At 39.5% G+C, this 24,231-nt stretch overlaps 1 protein-coding gene across 2 annotated transcripts in view; it reads right to left on the bottom strand.

Annotated features, from left to right (window-relative positions):
• RGS17 (regulator of G protein signaling 17) overlaps nt 1–21,348 on the bottom strand; it is a 29,976-nt gene extending 8,628 nt beyond the window's left edge. For both annotated transcript variants that reach the window (XM_068408579.1, XM_068408570.1), the window contains exon 1: nt 21,230–21,348. In XM_068408579.1, coding sequence (XP_068264680.1) covers nt 21,230–21,348 — 119 coding nt within the window. The remainder of the gene's footprint in view (nt 1–21,229) is intronic.
• Between the last annotated feature and the right edge of the window lie 2,883 nt (nt 21,349–24,231).

Consider the following 24,231-nt stretch of genomic DNA (forward strand, 5'->3'; position numbering starts at 1 on the left):
GGACAGCTAATGGGAGTTCCGTATACAAGAGGAGAAAAAAAAGGGACCATCCACTTTCTGTCTTGTAATCTTTAAGTCCACACATGTAACTGCTTAGGGTAACCTTGCATCTGGCCAGAGCACAAAGTTGGGGTGAGGGAGAAGCAGGGAAGGCACAAAGCTTCTCTCTCTCCCTCCCTCCTTTGCAGTCCATAGGTAGAGCAGCATTTGTCTTCTCTGCTGGGTGCAGAGAACTGAGTGTCCTTTGGTTCCATAGAAGAGTAACACCATGGAAGGAGGAAACAGCTTGTGTAGGTTGGCAACGTAACAGGGCATTCAACCTGAGTCCATCCAAAACAGAATGAAGCTGCCCATTTTCTTTCCTCTGTCACATGAGCAGCAGCTTAAGCTATACTGAGATAATTTACTTGTTGGGCAGTAGACATCCAAAGTTTGGATGCAGAGTCTTACTGGAAGTAGAAGATGACTCATCTGAGAGCAGTTAATCTACACTGCTAATTTAATTTGATGTCTGGGACCAAATACTCTTTGTTTTGCTCATGCAAAATCTCTGCTAAACTTAGGAAAACCAACATGATGAAGGTGGAATACAAGTAGTGAGTGGTTAGTAAGAAAGAGAAACAGGAAAATGGACAAGAAAACTATTTCTTGATGTTGACTTCATCGCACTTTTTTATCAAAGGAGTAATGGATAAGTCCTATGCATTTTGATTTTCTACAAGACTACATCTCAGTAAAAAGTTCAGATGTTGTGCCCAGAATGCAGTGTGCAGTTTTCTGCTATCTATACCAGAGTGACAATGTGAGGTACACATTTGGCCCTAATTCCTTCATCTCACCATTCATAGATGGAGTTCAATGGCTGAAGTTAGTCAGAGTTGCAAAACAGGGAGGACTCTAAAGAAAGAAGTGTTATACTTGGTCGGAACAATTTCTCAAGTTTGGGTATTGTATTTAAAACTGTGCTAAATTTGTAATACATTGTGGCCTAAATTCTGCATTATGTTTCCAGTGACAAACACTAGCACTACATTTCAACTGTTATTTATCTAAATCTGTCAAGGCTGGAGTTCCATCGGACACATTACTTCTGATATGTTTTTCCTGTGAAATAAACCATCATTTTTATACAGAAGTACGTTCAATTCAGACATGTTCTGTTTTCACTCAAGGAACTGGTTCATGTTCGCTTAGGAAAAAATTAAATATTTACACATTTGTGACTGCAAAGCTAATTTGAAAGCAGCCTTTAAATAACTCTGAACACAATAGCAGATTGCTACCTTTTACCTCAAAATGACAACACTGCATTGCTATTTGCTATGTTGCAATCTTCAGTTGAAAATACCCTATCTGTTCACATTTCTCTGTGGAATTCAAGCAGTCCTCAGCAGCAAAGGCACCCTGCATACCTGGAGTTGGTGTCCTTGACACATTATTCCATCACGGAAACTAGCTGATTATGTCAGAAGAATTATGCTGCATAATGTAAAACTAAACAGAGGAAAAGTAACAGGATAAAGATTAACAAAATGATTTTAGTTAAGGCTTTAAGAAGTGGAAATTGCTGATATGCCTTATCAAAAAGTAGTTACATGAAAAGGAGGTGTTCTAGAGAGACATCTGATATAACTTAACGTTTATGGTGCCATTATTATTTATTAGTTGGAGTACATCCGGCAGATATCTTTCAAATTTAGAGATGTAAATTACCCATGATAAAATCACAACAAAATTACTAACGCCTTAAAAAGAGAGAGTTTGGGGTGTCTAAAGGCAGAGTTTAAGTGGAAAGCACAAGCACTCATTTGTTTTCTGTTCCTATGGAAGGTTTGTTCTGCCCACTTTTATGCTGATTTTCTTGCTCTGGAGAGTATTGTAAAACGTACTACAGTAAACCCAAGTGGCCTGATCTTGATGTACCTTTCAAATGATTCTTGGGTTCCTGACTTCTACAAAAATGCAACAGTATTATTATGAATAATTTCTGTTTGGAGTGAGTACATTTCTGTTTTGCACCTTCACAGACTTTGTAAGTAAAAATATTAATGACCAGGGACTACTTCAAGAAGTATACAAATTGAACAAATTGAACCAATTACCACATATTCTTGGCTGAAGGCTGTAGATGTTAGGCCTTGCAGGGCAACGATTACATTTTAGGCTAACCTGTGTATGTCACAGAGTAGAGCCACTAGCCTTCTAGCCACCACTGTAACACAAAAACCTTCCTTATTCCAGCCCAAAGGCCACATGAAGTCAGTTGCACATACATAATCTAAAGGCAGAATTTGGTTTTCAGATGAAAATCAATATTCAGTTAAGATCCTCTCGATAACAGATGTTCTGACATGTTTCTTTCACTGATCCTGACATGTTTCTTTCACTGATCTACCCTTTGAAAGAGTATATCTCACTGGCACCACTCTTCACGCTATCCTACTCCTAGGAATTTTTATCATCGTTGGATCAAGAGGCAAAATATTTTTAGGTCATAGGTCCAAAACCCAAGAAAGATTTTTTTGATGCTTGAGTCCAGCTTCCAGTGCAAGCGAGCTACAGGCAGGACTGCCATAACTTCAATAATGGTGATTTAGTAGATGTAGCTTAAGTGGAAGCTTTCTTAAAAAAATACAGCTCCCCCCCCCCAAAAAAACACCCCAAAACCACACAAGAGATCAAGATTTAATTGTGATTTTAAAATTCCACTGGTAGATGATGTAAAACGGCCATTCACCTAAAATGTTGACAAACACAGGTTGAATATATCAAATAGATTCAGAAAGGTTGTTTGGAGGAGGAAGAGCCCTCCTTTAAACAAGCAGGTTAGTGCACTTATTTAGGATTCGAAACACCCTTCCTGTGGGACTGTGGTGGGGTAGATGTCTTTCAAGCTGTTCTGCTGAAGCTATTCCACTTTGGTGAAAATAATAGGATACTCGTTACACTAGACAGAAACAGGAGACTCTTAACAGCAAAACGTTGTGTAATGAATAATTTTGAGCATTTTATATAAAGTACAATATTTTATACATCATTGAGGGGAGAGCCTGAAAACAAGAACATCTGATTAGTGCATTTTCCTGAAGTGAGGGGAAGGTGGTTTTGAAAACTGAGATAAAGATAGGCACCAGGCCTAGATCTCTCACCAGCTGGGTAAATACCTTCACTCTTCAATACAAAGTGGTTATGCCCCTGGCTGCCTCCAAGCTCTTTGATTCTTTTACTCTTATTATGCGCCTGGCTTAAAACATGCTATATGAACAGTAACATATTTTTCCTGGTTTTAATTTGGATGCAGAAAAAGTGCATGCCAGTATATTTTTCTTTTTTGATTGTGGTTCAATCTGACCAGACTGTCTTCAATACTGTGGTTCAACAGTCAGTCACTGAAAAATCAATTGTTTGCATAGCTCTGTTCATGAGTTCACTCCTACATGCTGAGACAGGCTCTGGTAGAAGTCAGAGGTGGATGTGGTCCCATATGCTGTATGATAATGCAACAGACAACTATACTGGCAATCTAATATCTTTTATGAAGCCAAAGATAAAATTATTTTCTGACACCTTGTTTTCCTGAAAGCTGGAATATTTAAGCCTGATGGCAGGAAAAACTAAGGGCTGTGTTTGTTTATGAACAGACAAGCATGATGATTTTGCTACACTGTACAAAGCAATAATAATGAAAAATAACTGCAATATTATCATAATCTGTTCATGAAGAACAATATAGATATGTTAATCTCAAAATCACTTAGAGGCTAGAAAGTAATGCTATCTTCTGTCTCCTTTTTAATGGCACAAAAATAGGCATCCATGAGAATGAAATGTTACACGAACAATATTATCCAAGGATAACTTTTTTTTTTGTTAATCTGAGTAAAGGGTAAAAAACCTGCTTCTATCAAAGTTAGGAAAAGAATTCACTTTTTGTTACAATAAGTGAATGACATCCAGAATAATTATTCTGAGAAAAACTAGAGCTAGAGTCATGATTTTTATGAAGAAGTGATGCCTTGCACTAGATATTTTCATAGGCTCAGATAAACTTGCATTATATCCTTCAGGCCCCTGGCTGTATTAGAGAGAAAGGGGATGCATCAGCCATCAAAGCCATGCACTGTGGTGCCTTATCTCTGACCTCTGAGAATTTATCTCCTTGTAAGAATAGCGAGACAGACTAAAGCACTTAGACTGTTGTAATAATACCAGTATAGGCAAAGCGTAGAAGTGCAGAGCAAACTTCAGCCAAATTAGTGGCACTAAATGAATTCTAGAGCGGAGGATTGCGTGGACCCCTGGAGGTCTGCAAGGCCAGCATAAGTGATGTGCAGTTCATCCACAGAAAGACGTGAAACAGTAAAAATCGCAAACTTAGTATTTCCATATGTCTGCACTGGTTGTCTGCAAGAAACTTTGGAGGGGAACGGTAGTCAAGAGCCTTTAGAGTCATTTCGGGCTGCCCAGGGAGGTGGTGCAGTCACCATTTCTGGATGTGTTTAAGAAAAGACTGGACATGGCACTTAGTGCCATGGTCTAGTTGACATGGTGGTGTCAGGGCAATGGTTGGACTCGATGATCCCAGAGGTCTCTTCCAACCTCGTTGATTCTGTGATTCTGTGGTTCTGTGATTTACTTAAATTGATCAGTATCTGTTCTTAACTCAGTCAGCAGAACATGATAATTTTTTTTTCAAAGAAGAAACAGATCAAAAAAATGTGAAGGATTTTTTTTGCAATTAGTGTCCATTCTAGTTCTTTAATGAGATAAGATTTACAGATCTTCACTGAATTCAGTAATGTAGGATGGACAGTTTTATACTGAAAACAAGTTAGAATTTTAGTGAAAAATAGCTACATCCTTCTCAGAGTAAAAAATGAATTGTCTTGTGCTTAAAACTAAATGGTGGAGATTGTGTTTAGTATACTGACACAGGAAAGCAGTTGTTGGGGAAAAGCCAACAATTACCATAAGGCTATAATCAGCCTACTTGGCAGTGTCCACTGAAACTATACTCCTTTCAAAAAGTCCAGGTACCTGTGGTGCTAAGTTTCCTGAGTGCCAGAGTTACATTTGCCTTAGGTGAAAAGATGGTGCAAGAGACAGCTTACACTGTGGTCTCATCATTTTTACCTGTAACCGTAAAAGCTGCAGTGATAACTGGCCTTTTTTTTTTCTCATAGGTCACAAAAAGTAAAATAAAAATGAAGCAAATGGTAAAAACAGATGCTTTGTCTCTTCCAATGTCTAGAAAACATTCAATTTATTCCTTTCCAGTTTTCCTTGGAGGTTATTTTTTTTCCCACAATTCAGTTTGCCTTGTTGTATTGTGGTGTACTTCAGATTTTTCCCCTTTTTTCCATCTCTTTGTTTGAAGGGCATACAGCTGAGAAACAGTCTGTAACAGACGGTTGGGCACTTGTGTGTGCCGTGAATGTGCTTTCAACTGAAAAGCTTAGTGTCTGCTCAGGATCCAGTAATAGTAAATGCAGGCATACTTCTGGCTCCCATATGCACCTTTCTGCATACCATAAATACTGTGGGCCAAGGGGGAGCTCAAGGTGGAAATTTTCTGGTCTGATTTTTGCTACCCAGGATGGGTGCAGAAGCTGTTTCACAGGCCCTTCCACTGGCGTTTTATAGAGGATGAAGCTGACTGGAACTAAGCTTGTGTTCTGCACAGATTTGACAGTTAAAGATAATTTACTTCTGAATTGGATTTTCCACAAAATAGTGTTTGTGGAAAAGTTTAAGATTAATGAATTTTCATAATTTGTTTTGATGGTTTTAAAAATAATTATCATTGCATTTTAAAATGAAATAATCAGTTTTCTTGGTTTCATTCATTGTCAGTAACCATTATTCTAACTAGTCTTTTGTAAGTAACTCTAGTTACTGTAATCAAATAATAGATTTAAATGAAATATTGTGCTTAACTTTAAAAAGCTCTTTAGAAAAATTACATCATTCTGTCATAGTAGTTGTTTTTCCTGGTAAGCGTTCTGATTACAAGAAAAGAGATTTTCTAATAAGAAAACAGTTCATCAGGAAATCCAGCAAGTATAACTCTTAACTTCATGACACCTGGAGTTTATTAGAACTGTCCTGCAAACAGTTAGCAGCCCCACCTTTCACTCATAATCATGTTTATACTAAGAACTGTGGAGAGAAGCTTGAAGAGCAATGCCTTACAGCATCAAAATTCTAAAGCACAGCAAAACCTGCATTTGTTTTTTGGGTTATTTTGAAGTGTCCTTGCTCCCCTAAACCAGTCTTGAGATTTCTAGAAGAGTGTCATTAATGGTACGGCTGTGGAGTGTGTGGACACAGGAATAAAGAGATGTGGTCAAAACCCTCGGTGCCTACACACAGATATTCTGGCCTGTTCGCTGCTGTATTTCTGACACCTGTGCTGTAGTGGCAATCCGTGGGGGACTGAAGGAATCGCTGACAATTCTCCTGTGTTTGTTCCATAGCACTGCTCTTGCAGTGCTATTTAGACTTTTCTGTGTGAAGGAATAGCTTTTAACCCTGTGAGATATTTGAGAGTTTAGAAGGAAACACACTTAAAAACACCATGGATGAACAGGGTCCTACCTTTCTTCCTTGTGAAAACCTGGACTAAGGTCTGTGAATTCTTTTGTCCAAAGGCTTATTTATGATAAGGCCAGCTCGTCATTGTTCAGAGTTGTGAAATTCCCCATGAAAAATAAAAAACTTCTCAGTTCATCTGGGATTGTATATTTCTGCCATACTTTGAAGGTGGGGGAGAGCAGGCTGAATTTCTTACTGCTTTTCGATTGCAATGCTTTCTTAATACTGTGCTGGATTCAGCGTAATTGGGCAAAAACATTACAGATTCAACTATAAACCAAAGAAGAAAATTGGTGAAAAACAAGGTTTAAAATATCTGGAGCATCTCAGACTATTAAGGTCTAGTCAGTTAAGACAGTTAGCTCTGTCCTGATAGTCTTACTTATGTTGTGCTACTCCTCAGCTTGAGTAAAAGCAGAATTGAACCCAAGTGATCTAGTGCTTAAGAGTATAATCATCTCTTTGTTAATGGGAAGTCTTGGCCAAGATTTTGGAGTTTATGTAAGATCATTATATAAGGTTATTAAATTGCATCCCACATGCCACAGTGAAGGTAGATCATCCTTAGTGAAATACGAATGCTAAGCTAAAGGAAGTCATAGAGGGATGTGCTCAGTAAAGCAAGTACCTAAAAAGGTTGTAGCAAATCTGCAGTGTTCCATTCTATTACCTTTCCTGTATATTTAGCGATTTAAAATGGAATAGATCTAAAATCTGGTAACCTTTTCTGTTCATAAGGGACAGTTGGACTAACAGTCTCTTTTTAAAGAGATGAATTATATTCTTCTTCTATATTTTCCATAAAAATTGAATTCAGTATACATTTGGCAGACAAGCTTTCAAATTTGCCCAAACTCTGCATTTTCCTTTCGGGCCCCATGAAGAATTTGAAAGCAAAGCCTTGTACAATCAAAATCCACATGTCAATCATAGATTGCTATTTGCAGTGTGATCTTTGATGTAATTCTTGTACTGATTCTTTCTTCTTTTAGAAAATGTTCAGAAGTGGATTGGTAGTGGAAAAACTAACCTGCTGGAAACCCCCTGACAAAAGGGATGTTCTCCTAAGATACCCACAAATATATCCAGAAATGTTTTGCAAACATTTAAGATCTGAGTTTAGTCTTTGCCAAGTTGAACACAAAATCACAGAACCACAGAATCACAGAAACACAGAATCACAGAATGGTTGGAGTTAGAAGGGACAAACCTCTGGCGGTCATCTTGTCCACTCCCCCTGCCCAAGCAGAACCACCTAGAGCAGGCTGCCTAGGATCATGTCCAGATGGGTTTTGAATATCTTCAAGGATGGAAACTCCACAGCCTCCCTCGGCAACCTGTCCCGGTGCTCAATCACCCTCACAGTAAAAAAGTGTTTCCTGATGTTCAGAGGGAACTTCCCATGTGTCAGTTTGTGCCCATTGCCTCTGCCTCTGTCACTGGGCACCACTGAAAACAGCCTGGCTCCATCTTCTTTACATCCTCCGTTCAGGTATCTATACACATTTATAAGATCCCCCTGAGCCTTCTCTTCTTCAGGTGGAACAGTCCCAGATCTCTCAGCATTCCCTCATAGCAGAGATGGTCCAGTGCCCTAATCATTGTAGTGGCCCTTTGCATGACTCTCTGCAGTATGTCCATGTCTCTTGCAATGAAAAGCCCAGAACTGGACACAATACTCCAGGTGTGGCCACCAGTGCCACAACCAACACATTTACTACAATCATATTTAAAAAAAAAAAAAGGACTGTGTGTCCTGGTTTTACAGGGATAAAATTTATAGAATCAATTTTCTGTTACATTTTGTTTCAGTTTGTGGCCAGCCATGGTATGGTGATCAAGGCCATTGGAAGTGAAAGCCAGGGCAGCTGACCCAGGCTGGCCCACAGGTGTATTCTATAACATTAATGTCACGTTCACTATAAATGTGAAAACTTGCTAGGGATGGGGGTGGCTCTTTGCTCTGCTTTCTTCTCCCTCTTTTTCCTTCTCTTCTCAACTGTTGTGATCCCTGGAGGGACTTGCCACCACTCTATGAGCTGAGTATAACTTTGTGTCTTTTATATTACTATTGATACGGGTTTTCTTATTTTATTAAATCTGTTTAAATTTTAACCTACAAGTCTCCCTCCTTTTCCCAATTCTCTTTCTCAGCTGGGGAGGGGTCTTGGGTGATAGAACAACTGGTTATTGTTTAGTCCTGAATGTGGGCTATACGGAGACACTGTGATTGAAGAATATTTTTGAGGGCTACTTAAAAAAACGTAATGATATTTACACTTCAGGGTGACTTCAGGGTGAAGGACAAAAATGCTGTTAAGGTCAATGCAAGCTAACATGTACATGAGAGGAGACTGCTTTTTTTTAATGGACAGCCTTGCTGAACTTGCTTTCCTCCTCTTTTCTTGTGTGACTGATTTAAACTACCTAGCTACAGATATTACAGATATTACTATGTCCAGCTCTGGAGCCTTTAGCACAGAAAAGACATGGACCTGTTTGAGTGGGTCCAGAGGAGGGCCACAAAAACGACCAGAGGGGTGGAACCCCTCTGCTACGAAGAACTGCTGAGAGAGTTGGGAATGTTCAGCCTGGAGAAGAGAAGGCTCAAAGGAGACCTTATTGAGGCCTTTGAATACTTAAAGGGGGCCTATAAGAAAGATTAGGACAAACTTTTTATCAGGGCCTGTTGTGATAGGACAAGGGGTAATGGTTTTAACTAAAAGAGGGTAGATTTAGGTTAGATATAAGGAAGAAATTTTTTACATTGAGGGTGGTGAAACACTGGAACAAGTTGCTCAGAGAGGTGGTAGATGTCCCATCCCTGGAAACATTCAAGGTCACATTGGATGGGGCTTTGAGCAATCTGATCTAGCTGAAGATGTGCCTGCTTACTGCAGGGGGGTTGGACTAGATGAGCTTTAAAGGTTCCTTCCAACCCAAACTATTCTATGATTCTATGATATTGCAGCTCAGCAGGCATCCAAAGGCAGATGGAAACTACCAGTGCACACTGTACTTGAACTTCTGAAATAAAGAACAGTATCTCCCTCAACTGTAGACTAGCACTGAGCAAAAGTTGTAAGTGTACAAGAGAGGAAAGAACTAGTGATTTAAAGCAATCTGACTTTTCTAAACTCTCCTTTTTCTCAGATGTATTTTGCTCTTCTGAAAATCTGTAAGGAAATATACTTTCTGCTGGATTCTACTTTAAAGAGATTATATTACTTTTACATAATGATAGCCACACCAGAAGCTATTAGAACTTTGGAAATGTTTAGTCCTTTCTAGGATAACTTTTGTAGATCTCTTGTTCTCAGATGTGGAATGTAATTTGTGTATAGGTAACAAATCCATGGCTTGCTGAAGTTTGCTTGCCAATGATTCCTAATGGAGTTACTCTAGCTTTGTTTCATTACTGCAGAGCTGGTTTGTGCTTTAGGCAAGATTCAACTCAAGGGTGTATTTCTCTTGTCAGGTCACCCAACAGATCACTAGCCTGGCTGTCAGCTGCATTCTTTCTTTCAGAATAATATTACCATTCATATTCCATCTTGTACAATGGATATATCTAATTACTAAACAATCTGCAGTGTCCTTACTCCTGGCTACAGCTATTTTGCAAGCAATTCCTTCATATATTTGAGACAATTAGAAGTGGCAGTTGTCTAGTGTTCAAAGAAATAGAAATTGTATTATTTGAAAGGGCAACTGGATGAATAAAAGCCCTCCAATCCAGTAGCAAGCAAGTCTAATGGTCTGAATTAATTCTGATAAATGGGCCTAGTCTCAGTTTCCATAGTGTCTTCTTTATTATTCTTGGCTTGCAGAGATGAAAATAGCAGCAACTGTAAAGAATTGAGCCTGATTAGGGTCACTCCTTTGATTCCATAGATTTAGTTGCAGTTTCCAAATGGGAAGAGATGCCTGGGAACATCCATACTAAATTCACATTTTTTCTTTTAATAAGGTGTTGTAAAGTTCTTAAAGAGGGCTTTATGTATTTGTAAAGTATAATTCCTACCATGTTGTTTATGAATACCGTGTTTTATGAAATTAGCCTGGACCAAACTAGTTTACTCTTGTCCACATTACAATCAAATAAGATGGGAGATCTTCCACTTAACATCTCTCTGACTAACAAACAGGATTGAGAACTGCCATGCCAGTCTGTGTATATTACAGGCTTCTGTTTTGACAGACATTAACTGCTGGTTTCCAGATTTTCTGTTAGACAAGGTCCTGTGCTGGGAAGCACTTTCAACATGGATGTCAACAGGAACTGAAAATATCCATTGTTCCATAATGGGTGCTCAGCATCTGCCAGTAGCAGGCCCTCAATCAGCTATTTCAGAAGAGCTAGGGTTGCCATCTAGACAAATATATGTGCTGTGGAATTACTAAGGGTGACTAGACAAGATTTGCATCTCCTTTGCCTTTTTGCCTCACATAATGAATGTCTGACCCACTTTTCTAGTGAGAGGATCTCCATCTTATAAGTGTTATCTACGAGGGGTGCAGACTCATTTCCATGATACATTCTCTCATTTTTCCTCTTAAAAGCACTAGACATTTATTCCTGTTTTAACTGACATTTTAAACTAATTTGGAATGATACATGGTTAAAAAATAAACCTTTGTAAGATGGAAATTTTGCTGCTATCAGATTTAAGTAGCCTATTTTTTTTTCCTTTTGGCTTGGAACCACAGACTGCATTTATTCTTGCAGATAAAACAGGCTGGGAGAGTTCTCTTGCCCTGAGGCTGACTGGCACCACGTAGCCCCAGTCCATAAAGCCCACACCCAAATCAGGGTTTCTGCACCTGCGACAGGTCATGGCCTGGGACTGTGCACTTTGGCACTGGCTAAAACTCTGCCAGGGAGTTAACATTTGCTAACAATTTAACCATATGGCTGATTGCTTGAGCCCATATTAGACCCTCACCCTGCTTAGTTTACTAGTGTAGACACAGCCAGTGTGTTTAATTTGGATAAGATTTTGTTGTTGTTGTTTTTGAATGTTAAATATTTAATTTTTTATTGTACTCCATGATCAATAAAGTTCTGAGGATTTGCAAGGCCACCTTGGGACCCTTAAAAATGACACCATCTATCAACATGCCTTACTTCAGCTTATATTTTGATCTTGGACCCATTTTGACCTTTCACACACTTTCCCATTTCTGTGGTTTTCCCCCAGACTCCTGAGTTGATGCATCTTTGTGTAAATACATAATTGTGAAATTTACAATAAGGAAACAAAAAAACAGCCCAAACCCTATGGGGGGAGATTTCAAAGACTCCAAGCTCCTAACAGCTGAAAATCACAGCGTAAACTGGACTCAGGCATCCTCAGCACTCTTGGTTTTTTGCTTTTTCTTTTTTCCACAGCAACAGTCAAGCTGTGCACTGGTGACAGAAAATCTGTCACGACATTACACATCTTCCTTCAGCCACTGTTCTGCAGACACCAAGCTGAATAGCGTTTTGGCACAGGCATGAGAGGCAAGGGAGAGCCAAGATGCTGGTGTTCTGGAGCAAACCATCTCTTAAACAGCCTCTGAAGAGACATCCAGCTGCTTCAGCCCAGTGGAGGTGATTCTGCCATTGCTTTCTCTCCCTCTAGTCTCCTCAAGAGCATCTGTCCCTGAATACACTCTGTGCTGTGCCAGGGCAGAATCAAGATAATTTTCTAAAGTTAACTAGATTTAGTCTGCTATCTCCTTCTAAGGAGCTACTGTCAGCATTTTATGCGTGGCTGAATTAGAATGAGCCTTGTATAATCCCAAATCCCCTCTGAGCATGTATTTATTCTTCAATTTAGGAGGATTGCAGTTCTCTTTTTTTTTTTTTTTGCATTCCAATTTTCTTTACAGAATTATTTGCTTCAAATAGGACTATATTCTGCAGTTAGACTGATGAGGGTTTCTTATCTTAGTGGTATTATACACATAAGAATCTATGCATTTGGTTTGTGAAGCTACAGAAACGTATATTAAAAAATTGCTAATATATTATGTTTATGTTCTACTCCTTCTCTAACCTGCTTGTGTTATCACAGATAGGTAAAAATGTCAGTAAATAAATGAACCTCCATCTGTTCCTCAAAATGAAGCGAACTTTCAAAGTTTAAAATATTAAGGATAAAGTCCTGATACTAGACAGCTTAGCCCACAGAGCCCAGGGATGGTTTTGATGTTAATGAGGATTCTACCATTGCCTTGTGATCAAAGTTAACAGATCGGCTGCATAAGAAGCTATTGCTCCACTCTTTGCATTAGACTTCTATTTTATTACGGGGAGAAACAAGTTTGCCTTACACCTTTGAAAATAGAAACATTTATCAGTTTACATGGAGTTAGACTCAGTTTACAGTGTTAAAGTTTTTTTCAAACCAGAGTTCCTGGTTGAAAATTAATTTAAAATTATTGATATATGCTGAATGTCTATGTAGTGTCTTGTGTATCTTTGTGCTTCCACCATGATTTCCTGGTAGGCCAGCAGCACCTTAGTGACTACCCCTTTGCAGACACTTGCTGAAATAAATGCAGCATGTAGCTTACAGCTTTCTCCTTGAGAACTGCATGTTTTTGATTTACTTTGCATGTCCCACAAAGCAATGACCTGCGCCAAAGCTGCTTCTGTGTGGCAAATGACCTGTGGAAACCTGTTGCTGCTGTGGGAGCTGGTGGCTCACAGTTCCTGCCCCTGCTCCAAGGCTGCACAAGACCTTGTGCTTTCACAGCGCTTTGGAGGTAGGTGGCAGGGGGCTGAGAAGAAGAAAGGAGGAAGATAAAAGTTGATGTATGAGTTTGGAAATAGGGATTTCTGGGCTGCTTTTTGATGAGGGGAGATGAGATGTATTTGATTAATTTAGAACAGGGCTCCACAGTAACCAAAGCAGGCTCTCATGAGATTTAACAGGTTAACATTAAGATTTCTTTAGTTGTTTTTACATTAAATTTTGCTTTTTGTGAATTTTAATTCTATAGTCCTTTTGGTTTGCCAGTAACATTTTGATTTCCTGCATTCATAACTCACTCTTTACAAGCAGATGCAGGAAAAATTATGGAGAAGTTGTTTGCTGCAGTTAGTATACCTGAGACGTCATCTAGCATACCTTTGCACCTTGTGGCATCATTTATGTGAAAGAAATGTGCTCCCCTCTTTTGAACAATAGTGTTTGATGTCTGCTTCACAGGGAGGCGCAGGAAGTGGTCAAAGCTGCCTTTACTTGCCACCTCTGGAGCTCTGGGATGAGCCCTGTGTTGAATCACATCTGAGGTATATTTGTGTTCTGCCTCAAGGAGAGAGCAGACTTCCAGGAATTATTAGGCTAACACTGCCAATGTAGCACAGGGTGACAGAAGGGCACAAGCCCAGAGTTTGGCAGGTCATGCTGTGATGCCCTGGGAGAGTTGTGTAAACATCCATGCACAGAGCCACCTGGCCCCAGCCTGCCCTGAGGACCTAAACATCCATAAAACTCCAGCAAAATCACTTGCCCTGTCTCAACGATAAAGCAGAGTGGGACTATTAAATATCATATCCATTAGGAAGACATGCTTCTTCCCTCTGAGCTTTTTAACTTTAGAGAGCATCCCTTTCTTTTGCTTTAAAGGAAAAAGAAATGCTTTACTTAGGTATTATTTAATAAGTACTGTTAACATAACTTACAAAAGTATGAAAAAAATACTTGACAAGCTATTTATTTTTAATGTCTTCTGCTTGTTTTTCCAAATGCTGAGAATTTAAATTTCTTATTTTAAGTAGCTCAGGGAACCTTAAGAGGCCCACTTCTGAGGACTAAGTATTTAAATCCTTACCTCACACTCACCCCATGGTGCATTCCAGCGACAACAGGAATGTCTGCCGGGCAGCTTCCTCTCATGGCCTCAGCACTGAGGATATGTGGACTTAGAGACAAGGTGATTTACGACTGATTTTCTAGAATATCACAGTAGCTTGTGTGACAGGTCATATAATGGATTTTATTGAGATTTAAATTCTACCTGTTAGAAGAACTGCTGCTGCTTTCCTAAGAAAGCACCAGTGCTTCCCATTGCACTGTGATGATACAGATGGTACTGTCCCATAGATGCATAAAGCAAGAGTTCCCATGCTCGCTAAGCCTATCCCTCAGAGTAAATTATTCTCCAGGAAAGAGAGGGAATGTTTTCATCTTTGACCTCTGCAACAGCAAATGATAAAAACTAAGGAAGTCCTGAGATGTTTTAAAGTATAAAAATGCTCAGAATGGAACATCTTTCCCCATTAAATATTTTTAAAAATATCACCTTCTATTTCAGTAAAATAGAGTACGGTAGCCTGCACTTCTGTATTCTGCACTAGAGCACAATAATACCTGATGCACATTTCCATATTTGCTTTTCTCAGGTGCGATGTTTTGCAAAGGTAAAATGCAGAGAGTTGTTGTCCTATGTGTTCAGGGAGGAAAAGAAGAATTAAAAAATTAGGTTTGTAAAAAAAAATAAAATTGAAAGCCAAAAATATTTTTCAAAATGAGTGCTTTTGTTTCACAGATGAAGATTTCTTTTCTTGCTGAAAGCTTTAACAAAATCCTGGAGCCTGGGTGACTCTTTTTGTACTAGCTCACCTTTAGTCTACTAGTAGTATAAAAGTTCTGCTGCAGACAGGCATGGGAAGCAGAATATGGATTTTGTTTTCCACATATTTCAGAACATGTGGCTATAATTTATTGCATTAAATTGTTTTTTGTTTCCATCCTTTCTTTGCTTCCCTCTCCTCCAAACTTTCTACCATAGCTAAATAAGATAAAGCAGCCACGACTATGACCCCCAGGGATTACCTTGGGCAGAGTCATGAAAGGATTAGACACAGTTTTTCGATGGCAAACTAACACTGAATATGCCAGAAAAAAATTATTTCTCAAAAAGTACTTCTCAAAGTACTACAGAGGTGGGAAGTGCAAAAAAACTTGTTTTGGTTTGTTTTCTTCATTTAGAGTGCTGTGTACACTATCGGTTTGTTAGGAGGAGGAAAACATTGAACCCCATAGAGAAAAAATATTAATATAATTCAAAATTATCCTTAGAACTGTACCTGTCATCTCATATTCATGGCACAAATGACAGAAATATCTTCTTGTAGGCCCAAGTCAACTGCTAAACCCATGCAAGGAAAATGTTCCCTTTAATAAAGAAAAATATTTGTATAACAAGGTCATCAGGAAGAAGTTTCAGACGTAACTCACAGCAGTCATAGGCAAGTTATAAGAACTGGAGGGGAGAGGTTTCTTGCCAAGACCAACTCTTGTTTATTGCCAAGCTGGCAAATACCCTGTCTTCCTTGGCATCTCTTGGGTGTGGGAAACTAGTCATGGAAGGATCACAAGAAATCAAATGGCAGGCATGCTTTTGTACAGGGCATAGTTCGGAGCTGTTGGACATGTGAGTCCCTTTCCCTCTTCCACAAGAGTCTTCAGCAGTTGTTTTAGTGGTTCCCTTTAAGGTAAAGGCCTTCCAGCTTGCACATTTGAATCGAGCTACAGAACAAAGTGAAGTTTTGTGATCATCTTCACTTATCCCCTGGAAGCCTTTTCATGTCCCCTGGACTCCCACACTGCTAAGGTCTCTTGCAGGGCAGATGTTAGATGCCTTCTGTGTGTGGTAAAAGGAGGTGGATTATCAGGTATCAGTGTCCAACAGCTTTAAAATTCATTGTGCACCTTATGAAAGAAAGAGAGGACAAAAAGATATGACTCTGCTATGGGTGGGAGACAAAAGAGGAAGCAAAATACAACTGGCAGAATAGCCAGCCTCCCTGTGCTAGCGTCTTGAGAATTTTTTTGAAGAATGTGATTTACAAGTGTTTGCAAGAGAATGACTGGCTTCATGTCTGCTCAGGAAGCTGGAGTAATGGATTTCTAAATAAGGTTGGGGAGGTGAAATAGCAGGCTTCTACCCTTACCTCGCTAAGCTGAGCTCAAACCTGTAAAGCCAGAGCACTAAATACTAAATGCGCAGCTCTCTGGAGAAAGTGTAATTGAGGAAATTATAGACTGTCATGTTAGGAGTCTTACTGCAAATTTTGCAACTCTCAGGATACCCAAGTCATTGAAATGACAGCTAGTAAGGAAGCCTTTTCTTCTGTCCTCTATCGGAATGGTGTTTTGTGCAAGCTTAAGATACAGGGTGAGATTCAGTCCAGCACCTTAGGTACCTGACTGGTACTGATCTGTTAGATGCTTTTAGGTGATGCAGTCTTCCTGAAGCAAGTGCCTAAAGTCTATATCTGGTCAGTCGAGAGAGGAAGGTCCTATAGAAGATCTCCAAAGGGATATATCATCTGCCTCTGCGGTAAGTGGACAAGCTTTTCCTGTTGGGAATTTCAGAAGCGCTTTATTTTCACCACTGAGGAGGTCTGCTTCCTTCACTACTGATGCTCAGGCACCAGTTCAGGGCTTAAGCTAGTTGGGCAACATCCTGACCATACCTCTTACAATAAAATGGCCAACTTAAGGAGCTTGTTTATCTCCATCTTTTCCAATCTGAGCAAACCTCAGTAATCAGCCCTGCTTTGTCCTTGTAAGCTGAGCAATTTACTGTCCTGACAATTATTGATGCTAGTAGATGTACCAGGTCTGGCTGGGATGGAGTTAATTTCCTTCATAGCAGCTCATATGGTGCTGTGTTTTGGGTTTGTGACCAAAGCAGTGTTGATATTTTAGCTGTTGCTGAACAGTGCTTGCACAGTGTCAAGGATTTCTCTGTTTCTCATGCTGTCCTGTCAGTGAGCAGGCTGGGGGTGCACAAGAGGTTGGGAGGGGACACAGCTGGGACAGGTGACCCCAACTGACCAAAGGTATAGACCACACCATATGACGTCATGCTCAGCAATAACAGCTGGGGAAGAAGGAGGAAGGAAGGAGGTTTGGAGTTGTAGTGTCTGTCTACTACAGTTGTAGTAACTGTTATGCGTGATGAAGACCTGCTTTCCTGGAAATGGCTGAACACCTGCCTGCCCATGGGAAGCAGTGAATGAATTCCTTGTTTTGCTCTACTTGTGCACACAGCTTTGCTTTATCTATTAAACTGTCTTTATCTCAACCCATGAGTTCTGCCACTTTCACCCTTCTGATTGTCTTCCCCATCCCACTGGGCAGGAGCGAGTGAGCGGCCACATGGGGCTGAGCAGCTGCATGGGGCTGAGCTGCCTACTAAGGTTATCCCGCAACAATGGAGAAGTACTCCAAATATTTGTTAGCTTTAAGAACAACTTATTTGAGGGGGAAAAAAAAGTTTGTAATAAGATGTACTGAATAATTTTTTGATCTAATTTTTTGCTTTTAACAAGTCTTTGTTAGGCAAGGTACTACTTCCCCAAACAAAGGTGTGAATATTTGCCTGTGTTGTTATGCAAACAGAAGACTTAATGCCTATTCTGATTTTAACACAGAGTGTAACAGAGGAAAACAAACATCACATGATTCACAAAAGATATATTTAGAATTCTAATGTTTTGTCCGGATATATGAACTATTAAACTAACTCTTCAAACAGATAAAAGTGTAAGCTTCTCACTAAAATCTGAACACACCTGCCTACCATTTCTATGAGTGGTGAGGAAGTTGAAGCACTAAGAGGTTAGTGATATAAGAGCTGTCCTCAGTCACACAGGCTGGTAGAAAAACAGAAGAATAGTCTCCTAATCTTGATATTGACAGTTAAAGCATTGTCATCACCAGTAATGAATCCAGAAATGTTTCTAGACAGGTATTTCTTGAGAAATTCATGTTACTCAAATACAAAGACCCGTGGAACTAGGGAAAGCATGTAACTACATTCGATCCAGAGAACCTGTTACAATTATGGATTAGGCTTTCCTATTACAGAGAACTACCCTAGAAAATTACCTGCCTAGAATCCCCTATATAATGAGTCACTGGTAAAGTTTGTTACGTATTTTTTTATTATTATTATTTTTGTAGGTTTTTAGGGTACACAACTGAGGCAAGAACAGTGATCCATACTCTACCTGGACAGTTCAAATTTACCAAATAAATTTGGCACCAGAACCAATTACTGCATTTTAACTGAGATTCTGAAACATTTCAATCATCTTCTGTGATTCTGTCATTTCATATTGCCTTTTCCAAAGTTTTGTCCCATCTCTCCTCTAATGGAGTTTCCACTACAGAATCACAGAAGATAGAGCTGGAAAAGACTTATTACATCATCTGTTCTACCTTTTTGATTTTAGAAAACACAAGTGATGTCACTATCCCCTTTGACCCATTCTTTGACATAATCCTGAAAACTAGCTTACATATTGACAGGATTTCTCCATGCTCAGTCTAATCTACTTTACCAAAAAAAATCCCTCAAGCCCTGAAAAACCTCAAAAGACAGGTTATTAACAGAAAAAAACAATTACTAAAGCAGCTGGACATCCTACATTTTAAAGTAATAATTGCTCTAATTTAGATTTAATATGCATAAGCTGTTCAAATGTATAATGCTATTGCATTCTAAGGAGTGGAGACACTCCAAGGGTCACAAAGCTCATGAAAGCTTCAAAATAGAGTATAGTTGTCAAATAAGACTTCTTGAGCTACAGCTTGCTTAAAAAATAAAATCAGTTGTCTTTAAGTTTTAGAAATTATACTGATGCTTTTATGGCCGTTCATGTTCCAGTACGCAAGGCAAAAGCCAACCCTGTCTGTACATGCACCAATGATGGGCTTTATTTTCATTCAGTAAAGAGATGTTGTAGTCATGGTGGATAATTCTATGAAAACACCATCTCGGGGGTTGTTAAAAAGCAAGCAGAATGCTAGGAATTAATAATAAAAGATCAAGAGCAAACACAAAACATGGTTCACCCGTGTCTTGACTACTGCAACAGATAGAGGCACACATCTCAGACAGCAGATAGTAGAATGGAAAGGTACATAGAGACACACAAGGTAGGTGGATAGATAGAAGAGAGGTAAGGGTAAACCACAGTCCGGGTCAGTTTCCGTATCACAGAGATTAAAATAGAGAAGACTATGGAAGAAAAGACATCTGAAGGGGGATATGGGAGAGCTCTATAAAATCTTGATCATCCTGGGAACAATTATCCACTGTTCTTCACAATCATAAGAACAAGGAGGCATCAAATGAAATTAACATATAGTAGGTTAAAACAAATAAAAGGGAGTAATAGTTCACAGAGTGCACAGGTCTGTTGTAGAATTTATTGCTATGGGAAACTCTGGATGCCAAAACTTTAGATGAGTTCAGGAAGTCGCTTCAGAAAATGATTTGACAAATTAATGAAAGAAAATTCCATCAAGGGCTATAAAACATACAGAAATAACCTCTGGATAAGGAAGTCCCTAAATTGCAGATTGCCAGAAGTTGGGAGGAGTTTTGCTGTGGGTAGGTTGAGAAGGTGCATGTCCACTTGTTTTATGCTTTCCTTGTGGCATCCGCTACAGGTCACTTCCTGAACACGATACTGAGCTAAATGAACCTCTGGTCTGTAACAGCATAGCCCTTGTCACAAAGCAGAGATAACAGTGGCAAAACATCCTCCCTTTTCTTCACATTTAAAACACTCCCTGCTGTACGTATTGAACACATTGCAAAGTAACTTCGTAAAAGCATGAGCTCTCACTCATCCTTGCTCCAAATATCCTCTGCCTCTAGGTGAAATTGGAAGTAACAGCCAAGGCAGGTCTACCCCAGTACTGCCTCCAGGATGCGGCATCTTGGAAAAAGCTGTCCCATTTGATGCCTGGTGCATATATGCCGGTATGTATTTTCAAATATATTAGGGGCAAATAGCCTCAGATTTTAGTTTGGGGCCAAATGGCTGATTCAAGTGAAAATAACACAGATATACAGAGGAATGGTCACTCCAAAAAGGCTGAACTGTGTATGTTACAGGATGCACAGGCTCCAAACAATACTGCATGTCAATTACTTTATATTTTAACACTAACTGTATTCATGAAAATAAGAAATAAAGACCTCATGCATCTCAAGACACTGAGAATTTAAAGCTATTTCTGAAACTGTCTTTAATTCTTTGACTTTCCAAGTGAACTCTTTGTTTAAAAAGAGACAAGCAGCCACAATTTTTGAGGTTTTTCCACTAAAATTATGCCACACCAGTTAAAAGATAAAGTGGAATTTAAGGCTTATGTTTTCAGATTTACAGAATATATATTATTCAACAACTAAGTAGTAAAACAGGTCACCATATATTCACATTTACGACCATCTCCCTTTTGCCTTCCTGAATGCAGAGAACTGCAATATCAAAAGTACAAGCAGAAAAAAAAATGTTTTGAATGCAAATTATAAAATGTTCAGTATCATGTCTCTCATTCACACATATTAGTTTTACAACTGAAATTTCCTCGTATAATTATGATTTAAGTAGGGTAAATATAGCTTGAATTTACTATTCTCTCCTCTTCCCCCTCACAAGGTGTCCAACCAAATCAGGGAATTGTTTAATCAAATTTTTAAGTGAAATATTAAGTTGTGCTTCTTGGCAGCAATCCTCGCCCAGAAGCTTGCATGTTCCCAGTGCTTGGCACTTCCCATTCTCATTGTTTATCTGTGGTGGATATGGAATCAAATATACTACAGCACGTACCATGAACAGCTGCAGCAACAGCACCAACAAAAGCAACATGTGTTGTTGGGCCTTTGGTTTCCAGGTGCTTGAGACACAGCTGATGTTCCTTCATTTTGTGACTGCTGCCTCTTTCTCATTTCAGGTACTTCAGTGCCCAAGTGGCTATAAGAACACAGACACAAGAGATGTACAGAATTACTACAGACCATCATAAAGTACATTCAGATTTCTACAGAAATCTCTGATTCTACTGATTCTCACAGCTCGTGGCAACAAAAGCATGTGGCCAACAACTGTGCTGGCCAAGTAATAGTTCTGTTGTGTTAAAAGCAGTTTCCAGAAGGCCACATTTTAGTGACACACTTACGCTACTGTGCCGTTGAATCACATGTATTCTTATTGCTTTGGCTGGACTAAAAGGACTGTTTATTACCGTTTTGAACAGCAAGCTACACAGCTTGTGTAGCACTTGGTAGAGACTGAGTTGTTCCTTACCATATGACTATCACAGCTCTTTCCATTGTACTAAAAATACAGTGGGATGGTTATTCACTTAAAGCACGAGCTGGAAAGTGTTCTTTTTTACTTTTTTTACTTTTTGACTTCTCTGGTTAGTGCTGGACCAACAAAATTGATATAAGTGATATTATATCACAGGCAGTAATAGCTGTCTGTTAAGAGCCAAGATTATTATAGTGTCATAACTGAGAGGTTTGCTACTTAAGAGTTATTCTCTGTAAATAAAATGAATAATAAATATGTGTTACCAAAATACTTTTCTAACTTTGGAACTACTTTCTGGTCACAGAAGGTTTTCTCTTGCTCATTGCCAGCCTTTCCTAGGTTTTATTAGGCCAAGATATTTTTCTTTCCAGTGACTTGCAGTATGCAGCTGGAAGTAATATTCCATGCATTACTTAGTTTTCAAAAGAAGTTAAAACATTTAGTGCTCAGTTATGTTATTTGGGAAGGTTTAGATGTCAGGATCCTTTTAATGGTTCACATCATCTTTGTACAACAACTATAAGTTTCCCAGAGTAATGGCTATTACAAGTATATATAAATTAGAATAAATTTAGTACCTTTGCCTTTGAAAAAGTACTAACAGATTAGTGTGGGGAGGAGCCCAGTTTAAAACGCAAGCAGGTAGAAGATGGCCTGGTGTGAGCAGCATGTGCTGTGCTCCACACCCCCAGGGCATCCTGCTCAGCCAGGAGTGCTGGGGAAAGGCAGGCTCTGGTTGATTTGCCACCTGGATACATCATGCACAGACAAACGAGAGATGTGCTGATCTGTCTACATGCATTCAAGCAGCAGCTGTGAGAGTTTGCATTTACATGGTTGCTAAAACTCCTGAAGTTCTTCTTCTGTAATAGCATCCTTATAAACAGTTTACACACCACAATGTGTAGCAAGGATACTGAGCTTCAGAACTTGAACTCATGCTGCAAAACTCAAGGCTGGTGGTTATTTCAGCTTCTTGCATAGCTAACTGTACATTGTCACTGAGTAGAATCAAGTAATTTCTGAAGTGATTGGTCAAATTAAACAATGAAGAACCATTTAACTACCTGTGGTGAGGGCACCTGCTTATGCTACTGATATTACTTCTGATGGTTTATAGTTGCTGATCAAAATGACATAATAAAAAAACAGGTTTTTTATCAAATGTAAACATGTGTTGTTAACAAGGGATACTTTGACATAATTGAAAAACTGCCCATATTTTTACAACAGATAGGAAGGAAAGGAAAAGTGTTGCAGCATAACATGTAGCTCAGACAGTGAGTGACAGTATGGAGTCACTTTCTCCAAATGACAGTGCTGAACTTCTGCTGACTGCGCATGATGCGGTTAAATTATTTCATAGATAGCTGTGTCATGCTATGAATGGTACTTGCTTCAGCAAGTGCAGTGACTATGGTTAAAGGAATTAAAGCCAGATATTTTCACAGGGAATGTTTGTTTCTTGTAAGAAAGATAGAGATTCTAGAAACATTTGTATAAAACCATAAAATTTATTAGTTTCAGAAACCAGTGGAATTACCCATATTTAGGTATTTGTAGGGCTATAATCTTGGAATGAAAACATCCCATGCATTCCACCTGCGTACCTAAGGTCACGCATTTCTTACGCAATTTTAGTTATATATATAAAATGTACTATGGCTAGAATCTGTTGCACTGTAAATACAAGAGGGCAAGATGAAGGTTATCCATTCAGACATGACGAGGACAGTTGGTGACTTTGCTGTAGTTTCACAATAACTTTAAAACAGCACAAGCTGCCGCTGCTACTGAAATAAATGTCTCTCTCCCTTTTCTCCTGCACAGCTCACAGTCACTATTCCCTCACCTGAGCTGTCCCCTTCTCTGTGGTGGCAGCAGCATTTGTGCAGGTACTTGGTGAACTGGATAAAAGAGTAGGCATGATCTAAAATTAATCCAGAGGAGAAAGAAAAAAAATAAAATTAGTTTTAACTTGCTTCAAGTCCCAGTCTCGTTCACCTTGGGAAGATGCGAGCACTTGGGCCAGAGCAAGGGAGGAAACAGAACATCAGGCGGGCGAGGGGAGCGTAGGGACCACGTCCTTCCATCCCTGCTCGCGCTGGCAGGAGGCAATGGTGAAACGGATGGGAGTTGTGCAGCTGCAGAAAGGTAAAATCTGCGACTGTAATTCCCAATGTCCGGAGGGCAGAGTCAGAAGTGTGGTTTCACAGGAATGGTTCACATCTTCAACTCTGCCCAGCAACCTCTACCACTGAAAATTCTGCAGCATTCACCTTTGTTATGCACTGCCATGGCCACCAGTTTTGGAGGTTTGCAAGTCTGGCAGTGCACAGTAGCAACAGGAGTTGTGAGGAAACATGAGTCTTCATTGTCGAGCATTTCAGGAGGAATGGCTTCCTCCAAGGCTGCTCAGAGCCCACAGCCTAGCCAGTCCTTAGCGTGTGACTGCTTGCTTTGCTATGCTCTGAGTCTGCTCTGGAGTACAGGGAGGACATGACCCATCCCCTTTC

Source organism: Nyctibius grandis, chromosome 1 (genome assembly GCF_013368605.1).
Source record: "Nyctibius grandis isolate bNycGra1 chromosome 1, bNycGra1.pri, whole genome shotgun sequence".
Classification (NCBI taxonomy): domain Eukaryota; kingdom Metazoa; phylum Chordata; class Aves; order Nyctibiiformes; family Nyctibiidae; genus Nyctibius; species Nyctibius grandis.